This window comes from Symsagittifera roscoffensis, chromosome 4 (genome assembly GCF_963678635.1).
Source record: "Symsagittifera roscoffensis chromosome 4, txSymRosc1.1, whole genome shotgun sequence".
Taxonomy (NCBI): Eukaryota; Metazoa; Xenacoelomorpha; order Acoela; family Convolutidae; genus Symsagittifera; species Symsagittifera roscoffensis.
This window is the reverse complement of record NC_087065.1, coordinates 11,398,346-11,410,616: the sequence shown is the minus strand read 5'-3', so window position 1 is coordinate 11,410,616 and position 12,271 is coordinate 11,398,346. Positions and strand designations below refer to the sequence as shown.

The window sequence follows — 12,271 nt, the reverse complement described above, 5'->3', positions numbered from 1 at the left end:
AAAAGCGTTAACAATCCACAGGCCAAATTGGGACTGGTCTTGGAAGAAGAGGTGACTGCACCTTCAGTACCAAAATCCGACAAAAGAGTGGAGTTTGGGTTGGGATTCTCAGATGAATTACTGAGAACGAGTTTGATGGCAGTGTGGGAATTGATGAGGCTATCATGGTGTCCGAGTCCCAACGCTGACTCGATATTGCGAGCGACACAAGACGTGCAGAGGGAACTGAATGCAGACTGTAACCTGCGTGACCTCAACATCATATATAATGTGATGATAACGGCCTCTAAGAGCAACGGAGAAGATAAAGTGGAGTTGCCTGGCTGGGGACCAGAAGACTGGGTCAAACCTGGTAGCTGTCTGGCGGAAGTCTGTGGACTGGAGGGTCACGTTTGTGGATGTCTGGACTGTGTGAAGACCCTGGAGAAACAACATAAGCAATTGACGGTATTGTTTGGAAACGTAGTGATGAAGGCAAGATTAGAAACGGAACTGATAGCAGATTGCCATGGAGGAACCGAGGTGAATCTAGTGACTGCACTAGGATTCTACAGCATGTTTGGTTCTTTAGAGTCACTATTGAATCTAGAACAGAAACATGAGATGGTCACAGCCATCAGTGTAGAAGTATTCCCAGGAGTTCTGCAGACTGAGCAGAAATACATAGGAAAATGGAGGGAAGCAATTGAGACGGAAATGAACATTAGACACAATGAGACTTATTGTAGACCATCAGGAGCACGATATTTGGTGGGTTCAACATTGGCTCCAATGTGCAAGAGCAGATACCCTGTCATTTCGTGGCTGTGGACATAAAGAGTACGAGAACGATCCTGGATCAAGCCTTCTCAGTGCCGAAGTGTGTGAGACTGGCGAGAATGTCCGAGAAGTCTTACGAGTTGCTATGTAAGATGTTCTCAGCAGTTCCAGAGAGAACCAATGAAGAATTGGAGTCAATACTAGGAAAGAAGTTCATGGGATATGTGAGCGGGAACTTCAGTGACTTTGAGAGACAGAAACAGAGGGGATCAACTGTCACAGATTACAATGCAGTAGATGAGAATGATGAAGTCAACCGAGTGATGATGGAAGTGGAGCCATTACTGGAAGCTTCGGGAAAACGTAATTGGAGGAGCATCATGTTGACACATGACGAGTTTCCCTGCCACTGCTTGCTGCAGACTTGGTGGTATCCCAAGCGTAGTAATCTGATGTTGATCTGGGACTCTGGAGAGCTGCTCTCCATGGGTTTACCAGATTCATCACAGCCCATAACAATAGTGATAGTGGGAGTTATGATGGCGATACGATGGCTGGAAGCTCATGTGAGAGAAAATAATAGACAGGAGGCACCGACGAGAGAACAGTTGCGGAAATTAGATTGTCTAAAAGATTTAGATCTTTTTGAGACAATGTGCAAAATTCTAAACATTCCGATGGAAGTGAAGAAGATATGGGCAAGAAAACAATTGATGCCATGGTTCAGAGCTAACATGACTGCATGGTTGTACGAATATGCGAAAAAGCATATGTCGAAGCACGGCAGGGTGTACAGTGAATATCAGTTGGACATTGGAGCAGGAGCTTTCAAGCGAGCTCTCGTGACTCATCGGAATGCAGTGACCACCGCTGTGAAAAGAATTTCCAGGACAAGTGAACGTAGTGGAAAGGAGAAGGCAGAGATGTTAAAGGAAGATTTGGAGAGAAATGTGACGTTTTGTCTCCACAACAGCTTCTGCAGGAACAGAGAATCTAACGTGGATCCCCTACCTTGTTGCAAACAGAGGGTAGAAGAGCAGAAGTGTTGGAGGACGGCTTCCAGCAGCGTCAGGATAGCTAACGACGTGTTGCAGGATACGGAGACTGAGAGTGCAGAGTCAGTATCACAGGAGGAAGAAATGGAACATTGACGAATGACCGAAAAACAAGAGGCAAAAAGAGATGAAATTAGAAGACTTTAGAAGTTTTAGAGCTTCTAAACGACGAAAAAAGAAGAAAACAAAGGAGTGGTGAAGAAAAAGTTAAAACTCAGAATTGTTTCATGTGTGTAAAAAAAACTCAAGTGAGAAACCAAGCAACCAAGTTGTAATTGAAGACTGAAACATTTAGTTGAGTTTTGAAATTGTTGCATTTATAAATTTGCATTTTGATTTTAGTTGAGTGGCTTTAGAGACACTCACTTACTATTTATTTAGAAAGGCTTAAGTAAAGGAGTATATTTAAGTATTCCAGCCTACATGACTGTTTTTAATCAGCTAGGAGAACTGATCACTTTGTGGTGACGTGGAAGGCTTGGGTAATCTCTCGAAGAGGGAGATTGTTTCATTGTTCTTTCTAACCACAGAGTTTCTTAGTTTTAATATTCAGGACAATAACAAGCAAGATTTCCGAAGGGAAGGAGCACAGTAGGATAATTTTAGCTTGTTGGTTGGCAGGACTGTCCTGCAAACCAACACCTTTTAAATCTAAGAGAAAAAGTTTTAATCGGGACATTGACATTGGAAGTCAGAAAATATGTTTTATCTTAGGTCATATCCTCAATGTGCAGATTAATGAAAGAGTTTGAAGGCTATAGTGATGTGGTATGATGCCAATTATATTCTGCAGTGAGTCGATGTGACGTAGATAAAAGTAATTTCGTGCATTTTATAAATTCTGTTCGATGACACTGTATCTATTTTACGAGCATTGCGTGATTCAATGAGGACATTGACCGGGGAGTGTGTGACATTCGACCAGAATGTGCCAAAATGCAATCTCTGCAGATTTCGAATTTTTAGCAGTGAACCTTCCGAGTTAGTGATTTTGATGGATTAAGGACGTTGTTCGAACGATTGAACAAAACGTGAAGGTTGAAGGATTCGGAAATTCCTAAATTTTAAATTTTTGAAGTGATGACGTAACATTTGGGAGAAACGTCAGAAACGTCCATTTTGGCAAGAGAGCTAAAAAGAAACAGAACAATATTAGTAGGGATTGCGAGAAGAACGGAAATTTTGGTCAAGAAACGACAACAAATCAAGGAGTTGACAGAGAACGTTCCGAGTTGCAACTATTGTGTCGCTACAATAGTTGCAAGGCCGTTGCGAACAACGGTGAAGGGTGGAAGACAGCCTTCCGGATTACGGAAAAGTCAAGTTTAACGTGCTTGATTCAGTGGATTCAAGAATCCGGAAGGGTTTCGGGACTGAGATTTTTATCCTTTTATATAAACTTTTAGCTTCCTGTCATGTCCTGAGTTGAATTTAATTAACAACTAGATTCATTTTGATAAGGATGAGAAGCTAGGAGTTGGGGGAAAGGGTTGATCCATCTTCGATGGAGATGATGATTTTTATCTACTGAACAAAAACAATACTAATATAGTAAATAGTAGTAACCCTGTTTTTAGGAGTGACCTCGTGGTCTGGGGATACTGAGGCCCAGCCATGAGCTCACTATTTCTGCATGTAATTAAGTTAATTTGAGTGTTTTGACCGAAGCCGAAAGCAGTAACGTTTTTTGTCGACCCGATGTTAGAAAAGACCACTGAAAAGTACTGGCTTGGTAGAGACGGTGAAAAGCATATAAAGCTCTGTTTAGACGATAGCTAGTCGTCTTAGGACTTAGTTTTATTTTCCGTCGATATGTATCTTCCGGGCGAATGTTACATACATGTTTTTATGGCGCTCCTGGGTGTTATTCTTTTTTAACATCATGACCGGCAGAACCGTTAACGAGCACTCCGCGCCGAGCGGATGCTCACATTAACGCCCTTAATAGGCCTAAACCGCCGGGGCGGAAGGGTAGTTCGGAACCCGGAAGCCTTCCGGATTACCGTGAATAGCTTTTTAACCTAGTTAAGACCGAAAATTCACGAACCAGGAACGGTGGGGGGATCGGCCATTCCGTTGTTCCCTGAGAGGTTGGTGACCAAAAACACTTAAAGATATATATAAAACCAAACAAAAAGTAGTATAGTACCCAAGAAAAACAGAAAAACATAAAAAATAACCCAAAAACCCAAAAACAGTAAAAAAGTAGAAAAAAAATCAGTAGAAATCATTCTCCCAGACAAGATGTGATCCGACCCTCCCGTTTGTTGTTGATAGATATATTGTTGTTACAGGCATTTATATCAGTCAGGATCGTTACGATCAATTTTGTAGCCCGTTTGTGAGGCTTGTACTGTAGGGTTATTTGAGCATTTAAGCACGTTAATGATAAATTGCGCTCAATCCGGAAGGGTCAGCTGATTTGCGCTCAATTCGGAAGGGTCTTGGGAGGAGACTGATCCGGCAAGCAGTACAAGGAGCAACAAGAAGGCGCTCAACCACAACACAACAACAATCGACTGTTGGGTATCGTTAACAAGTTTTGTATCCCTTTTGGTACAAAAAGTAAGATAGTAATCTGTGGGGGGCTCGACAGTGCTGCACTGTAGTGACCCTTCACCGGACTGCGAATATCCGAGTTAAGCACCTTAATTCGGATATTAAATAAACCCGGAGGGGTATAGTATTACTAATATTATTACTAATTTAGTCTATATTAATACTCTTATACCGTTTTTCAGTGAAAAACACAGAAAGCAGACCGGTTTTTAGGGTCAAAATAGCAATATTTTGATCCCCCCACAAGTCGCGATTTTTGAGATATCGATAATTTTTGAAACAAAAAAAGCGCTAAATTAGCGTGTTACATTTTAACTGCACTACTACAATAGATAGAACCGGTTAAGTTTAGTTCGGAAGTGGTTGGAACTAATTTGGAACAAAAAACCACTCTAGAAAATAAGAACGTTCCCAAACTTAGGTCTCAAAATACCTAAAACACCCGAACGCCGTTGAAAACAGGGTCGGACAATCCGTACAGTTACGTTTTATTAGACAGTGAAACTTTGATCCATTTCAGATGGATCAACCTAAAACCAGGCATTTCGGGTTCGGGTATCGGGTCGGGTTTTCGGGTTTTGAGACAAATTTCGGGTTTCGGGTCGGGTTTCGGGTTCAACAAATTTTCGGGTTCGGGTTCGGGTATTCAATTATGTCGGATTTCTAAAACCCGACTTTTGTTTGCTGTTTTCGGTTTCGACAAAAATTTTCCCAATTTTTCTTTTGTTTGAGGTTTTTTACTTTTTTAATTTTTATTTCTATTTCATTTCTGAACGCGATTGCATTGTACGATGAAGGAAGAGTGGCGGATATTTGAAACCAAAAATCCAAAGTTGAAAGACAAGTTTCTGTGCGGTTTCAATGACAAGAAGAAAACAGAAGCGCGGAAGTCGGGCATGTCGGGTATCGGGTCGGGTAATCGGGTTTTGAGATCTTTTTCGGGTTTCGGGCCGGGTTTCGGGTTTGAAATGAATGTCGGGTTCGGGTTTGAAGAAACCGTCGGGTTCGGGTTCGGGTTTTAGCTTATCGGGTAATCGGGTTTCGGGTTTGAAAAATGTCGGGTCCCGAAATGCCTGCCTAAAACTCTACTTACCTCAACATAACAATCATAAAACACAACCAAGAAACTTAAATTGGGTACTCACATACCAGCACACTCGAGAATTATAGGTAACTAAATTAGTAAGCAATTTAAGAATAATTGGGAAATTAAGTTTGGTTCAATAAGTTTAATCGAACAAGTTTTATCTCAAGAATGGAGTTTTGGTTTAATTTCATTTCACCCCAAAATCATGTTTCTTGCGTTGCTCAAGGTCAAACTTCCAAATATGACCGACTGGTACATTAGACGCTAGCCAGTCGTTTTAAAACCTAGCCTTATTTTCCGTCGATATGTAGTTCCGGGCGAATGTTACACAAGAATTGAGGCTACCGAAAGCTAATGTTGGAATAAATCAAGTAATTAAGCATATAATATTTATAGTATTTGATGACCATTGTTCAACTGCTTCTCTACAATCTTACTACAGGTCTACACTACTGAAATGCAATCCAAGCCTATACGTACTCATACAAAAAGATTAAGTGAATTCTGTTCTCTCGTATGTGTATTTGCAATTTTTGGTTCGTTTTTAATAGGGTTGTAAGATTTCACATTGCCTAAAAATTTCAAGGGTGTTCAAACAATCTTTTTAACTTTTTTTCATTCGAAGTTCGATGTTTTTAATGATGAAATAATTTCATCCCATTTTGTTCAATGATTTAACTCGTTTTAAGCAAATATAAAAATGAGTAAATAATCTGACTTTAAACCTAATAATAACTTTACACTGTTTCTACTAATGCAACAACTACTGTGTATTGTAATTAGTGTTTGTTCTTCAACCCGAAAAATCATTTTGCGATAAATTGGTCATTGAGAGTAATCGCCAATGATAATCAGAGCATTGTTAGCATGGTTGTTTGCAGCAAGGTGTATATATAATTAGCTGCCTAAGAAGGAGAAAAATTCTTACTATTCAACATAGCCGTTGAATTAGTTAAAAAAAGTCTATTTGCAGATATAGTGACAGTTATAGTGTAATGAGTGAGAATAAAAATATGTACCCTTATTGTAGAAATGAGTTTGTTTCAGATTTTTTTTATGATTCTCTAGAAGCTTTTGTTCTGTATACTGTCCAGTTTTCAATGTACATAATTGATGCTTGAAGTTCGACGACAACTTGATCATCTGAAAATACCATCACTAATGGTATGTTGATTACTGATTTCAGAAACTAATTTTCAAGTGGTTTCATATCTTGATGAATTTTATTTAGTTCTCAACGGCCATAGCACCCAAAATTAACTATCCCATAGGCCCTTAAAACATTCAAAATTTGATGCCCAAATTTGAATAAAGGTTCACATCAAGTATTTGCATGTTGTTCAATTTTCCAGCGGGAACCTAACGTTCATGCCTCAGCAGGTGTGGACTTTTGATTTAGTGCAGAAGTAGAGTAATCTTAATTTGACAATTAGGCATGTCGAATAATTTTCAATTCTATATCATGTACGGCAAATTTTACTGTCAATTGCAACTCTTTTTAATTGCCAATAACAATGAGAAAGTTGAATTTTCATTACCCCCGCGTTTGGCAAGAGTTGCAACCGAGTGTTTGATTTTTTCCCGTATACAACTTTAATCACAAAATTTTGCAGATGTTTCATCTTGCGTCATAATAAATTCAAAATCAACCATATGACACAGAGGTAACACTTGCTTCAAAAGACAACGAACCGCACTGGGTTCGAATCCTGCCTTTTGCATTTCAATTACCAGTTTCATTCAATATTTGTTTTTGTTTTAAATTTACCAACTCCGGTTTAGTATGATTTGTTTTCTTGGCTTAAAATTTTTTTTTCACTTTATACCTAATAAATTTAGTGGTAGCATATTGCATCGTTGGATGAGTGAAACAAGTTTCCTATGCCTGTGAGTCATTTGAAGAGGTATTTTTTAAATTTTTTGAAGATTTTTTATCTTTTCTTATGAAAATATTTTTTTACAGGTGTCTGCTCAAAAATGTTACCGCTTTGTTTCGATGTAAATGTAACTTTCCATTCTCCCATTTGTTTTTTCTTAAATTAATTTTTTTTCAATTCAAAGTATACGACGATTTTGATAGATCTAGTTTTTTCTTGACAGTTTCTAAAAATTTTTTGTATTTCGTCTCAATTTCTGTCTGCTAGTTTGTAATGGTATGTTTGTGTTGTGTCAAGAGTATAATTTATTCACAATTTGGTTTTATATTTTTCAATGTTTTGCAGGCAAAGTTTGGTTAGTGTGGTTGCCTTTAGCTTGTTACATTCCAAATTATTAAATGCAATTTTTTTTTGCTTTTTGGAGCTTTCTTTTATTTGCCGCTTTTTCGCTTGTCTTTGCTTTTTACAAGCGTCAATGGCACATTTAAGTAAGGCAGTCAATTGGACAACTAAAATTTTCGAGGAACGAAATCCAATTCTCGTAGAGAACTATTCAAAACGCATTAGGTTTTTGCTTCTCTTTTTGACCTATACCTTAAAACTATACCTTGGCTTTACTTTCAAAATAAATTTTGTCTGCAAGCTTTGGTTTCTTATATGAATTGATTTAAAGAGAAACGGCAGCTCCCGTTATAGAGTACATATCAATGACAATGTTATCCCATCTAAAAACCAATTTTCTGGATGTGTTTACGGAATTTAATTTATTGGATGTTTTCTGCACTAAATTTCTCAACGAAATAAAATTCTGCTTATTGATTGAGTTTTGGCAAATTGGGTTAGTTTTATCAATGAAGTGCCAATCATAAATTGTTCTGGAAATTGAAAGAGCTTCAAGTGCATCTATTTTTTAAAATTCGAAAGTTGACATTTTTCACAAAACAGGTCAGTATTTTTTTTTTACTTTCGTTCATTTACAACTCTTCTGGCTATGTTTTTTACTCATGGAAAGAGCAAGGGTAGTGGAATTGGGTACTCGACTTTTTTTCCTGGAGAAAATTTTGTTTACAGGACTCGCATCCTGGTCCCCTCTGTTGGATATACTGCATCATTTATATTTTGAGCATGTTAGCATTTTAAATATCCGCTCTGTTCGAAATTTGTTTTTATAATGGTTGTAATTTTTTCACCTGGGTGTCTCATTGGGTCAGTTTCAATATGAAAGATTTTGAATGATGTATTTTCAACGTGATGTATTTTTTCTTCAAAATAAAAAATATATATATATGTTTTTTTTTGTTATGAGTTCATCGATTTTTTTCCAACTGTCTGTTGGCTCTGGTATTAATTCCCAGTGGCATTTAAAAATTAAAAAATGCTCAAAAACAAGTCATTTTTTATGGTTTCCTTGTTCTTCTACTCTTTTCCAACCTTACGTTGGCTATGTTCAAGAATTGGGTTTCTTATTTTTTTTCAATTTTTTTGTTAATTAATAGGTTTTGGTTTATATTATAGCGGCTTGAGGGGCTGCATATTGCATTGTTTGATGAGTGGAAACAGTCCTTGTGTGCTTGTGTTTTGAGGGGGAATTTATTTGAGTCTTTTTGAAAATATTTTTTGGCTTGAAGGGCTTATGCTTAGGTAATTTGGCTTTGCTACGGCATATTAATTTTTCTTCCGATGCCAATTTCACATTCATTGTCTTGGCTGTTTTTTTTCAAGACTAATGTTATGCATTTAATAAATCGTTTTTTTTTGTTGATATTTTCGAATTTTTTTTCGACTCAGCGGCTTTCTTGTATTGTATCGCAAGTGGTCCGCTTCGCCTTTGTGTTAACACTATTTTTAATAAAACTCATTATCGGAATATTTTTAACAATTATTAGTAATTGATATTACTAACAAAGGGTGTTCAATCTATTCTAGGAAGAAGGCGAGGTGTCTGAGCTTGTGGCTCAGATTGTCAGCATTACAAATGTGTCCGAAGATGACGCACTGTTTGCGCTCAACGACAATAACTTTGAGCTCACTCTTGCGCTGGATGAGTTGATGAAACAACTCCCGGTTAGAAAGTCATTTTTTGCTAGTCATAATCACTATTTTAATGACGTTGTTTGATTTGCACTCATTATTTCATTTTGTAATCATTCATCTTAAATATATCATGGATTTGCGGCTTGAAATATTATGCATTTTGGCTTGAAATATTATGCATTTTTTCAAACTTATTTTTATAGGACGCCAAAGTTCAACAGAAACAGTCTAGACGGAAGAAAAAGGAAGCTGATGAAGCGCCTGGAGATTCACATCTGAAGGAATCGGGCAAAAAAGATGGAGCAAAAGAGGGAAAACTGAAGACCGAAAGATCACAAAATCGGCAGAGCAACAACCGAAAGGAAAGAAGTGATGGCAGAAGTAACCGAAACAAAACGAACAACTCATCAGATCCATCAAATTCTCAAAATTCCCAGGTTGTGCAACCATTAATGGAAATTCAAACAGGCAACTGGCAGGAAACAGAGGCCAGAATGATGAACGGAGGCGACTCAAGTAATTTTGAATCCGGTCAAGACTTTTCTCAGAGGGACCGATTTCAATCAAGACGTGGTGAGTCTTCATGCTCTCCTTGACTGTGATTGTATGAAACTTCTCATCTTAATGACAACTGTTGATTAGCATTTATTCAGTTAGTTTGCCTGCAAAACTAGTGTTTTTATAGGTCGCAGCAGAGGTGGCACTAACAGAGGGGATTTCAAAACCAATAAGGGTGATAACTCAGATTTTCAATCCAATGAGGACGCCGATGACAGCAACCAGTTCAGTCAACCGTTTGTTGTGGGGTTAGTTCTAAGGGGCTACTTAGCAAAAACATAGACAGGTTATAACATAGACACGTCGTATGCCAATCAGAATCGAGAAAAATTATTTCTAATGCGGTTGTTTTTTAATCTGGATTCTGATGGGCTGATGACATGTCTACTTTTGATCGCACGCCGCTCTTCGGCTTGCACAATTTTCTAGTTCAGCGTAAACCAGAAGAATTGTTAATATAACAATTATAAACCTTGTGTTTCAGCACCTTTGATGCTAAAGCGGTAACCAGTGACGGCGGAAGCAGACAATTTGACGACAGAACTCGCAATTTCGACAGATCATCTCGGGGTGGTCGCGGAGGAAACAGGTTTGGACGGGGAGGACGTAGTGGCGGTGGACCAGGCGGCAGGGACAGATACAACAATCGCGACCGAAATCACGAACACAGCAACAGATATCCGAATTTAGATCAATTGCCGACACCTATGGATAACTTCTGGCCAGCGGAGGAAAAGTGGGACGTGAAAAGTGACGGTGACTGGAGAGGTCGCGAGTTCAAGAACACCAAAATCAATGATGTTCCAGACCCGGTTTCAGTACTTGAGGCGAGTCAGCAGACCTCAATGCAACCTCCGTTCTTTGCGGATGGAAATTCGAATTCAAGTGCAGAGTTTGCTGCAGTGCCAGGTGCTAACTTGTCTTCAAACACAACAGCGAATCTGACGAATGGAGATTTGAATGCGATGATTCAGTCTACAGAGAAGTACGGCGTCTCTGGTTTTGATCAGAATGTTAACAGTTCTCTAGCCAATAATGGGTAATTGCAACACACTTGACTATAATTATCCTGCCGAAACGTAGTGTGATATAACGACATATTAGTTTGATTTATTCTGGATTTGCATATGCGTTTTTCGTTTCGATTTAAATTAAAAACCTGAATGATATGAAAAAATTCGTAAGATCGTTTAGGCAATCTGAGAACCTGCTTCTGAAGCTGTTCAACCAAGGAGCCAACACAACAGGTCAATTTGATAATGTGTCTGCAAAGACTGAAGACATTGTCGCCGCCTCTTCGCAGTTTGCCAGCATGTCTATTGGCAATCCAAATTCACAGGTAAAGAAAATGGATTTGACGAGGTTAGAATAAGTTGCGCTAATAAATATCTCATCCTCCTTTGCAATAGTGATGAAGGCATTCAGCGAATCCTAGTGAAAATTTACATAATCCAGCTAGGTATTCGATTGCTTTGCAGAAGGTTCTAACCACCGAAATATAAGTTAACCGAAGAAATTCAGAAAATGAGAAAAAAGCAAACCAAAGTTTTTTTAAATGAAAAAATGTACTTTTTTGTTCAATTTTCTGCAAATAAAAGTGCTCATTATTTGGTGCCACTTATGCTATAACGATCTGTAGCATTGGGAATTTCATAGCATGTTTTCTGCTTTTTTGTGGCTAGTGTTTGCGATCAATTAAGCGTCCGGAACTCAGTGGTTAGTGTGTGATACTCTTAATCTCTTGGTCGCAATCGGTCGGAGATCGAATCCAAGGCGTAGCCGAATGTTATAAACAAATTTGAGGCTTATTTCTTTATTATTGCTTTTTATAGAGCTGCTTTTTGTCGTGTTCTTGCTACTGTTTGCGAAGCGAAACTTCGCCTCTGTAAAATGAAGACAAACTCCACTTACGAAAAGCAAAAATGTAAAGATCACGGAAAATGTAGGACTTCTAATTTCGAAATTGGAATTTAATTAACAGATCACGCAACAAAATAAAAATTTTACCTAGTAATCCAGTTTTCCTAAATTAGGTTAGTTATATCGAAAATAGTCTTTCATAAAGTGTTTTGAATTTCGAAGACCGTAAAGATCAAATAATTTTAACTTCGGAATTCGAAAGTTAAGTTATTCAAAAAAAGTAAGTCTTTTTTTGTTTTCTGACTTTCCTTGACTGCGTTCCAATTATCTGTTGGCTATGTTTATTCATGGAGATCAAATATGCTGCTGTTAGACCTGCGATGTTAATATTTTTATGCTTTCGATTAGCAAGCGTTATCAAATCGGAATATAGATTTTTTTTCGGGTGAACAACTAGTTTAACAAAATCAGTTGAATCACTT

General features: G+C 38.0%; 1 protein-coding gene across 1 annotated transcript in view; it reads left to right on the top strand.

Annotated features, from left to right (window-relative positions):
- The window catches only part of LOC134845160 (mucin-19-like), a 581,930-nt gene that overhangs the window by 544,624 nt on the left and 25,035 nt on the right, over nucleotides 1-12,271 (top strand). The window contains exons 2-7 of the mRNA XM_063862042.1: nucleotides 6,510-6,624; nucleotides 9,264-9,401; nucleotides 9,575-9,944; nucleotides 10,057-10,177; nucleotides 10,414-10,968; nucleotides 11,124-11,268. Coding sequence (XP_063718112.1) covers nucleotides 6,574-6,624; nucleotides 9,264-9,401; nucleotides 9,575-9,944; nucleotides 10,057-10,177; nucleotides 10,414-10,968; nucleotides 11,124-11,268 — 1,380 coding nt within the window. The 5' untranslated portion in view covers nucleotides 6,510-6,573. The remainder of the gene's footprint in view (nucleotides 1-6,509; nucleotides 6,625-9,263; nucleotides 9,402-9,574; nucleotides 9,945-10,056; nucleotides 10,178-10,413; nucleotides 10,969-11,123; nucleotides 11,269-12,271) is intronic.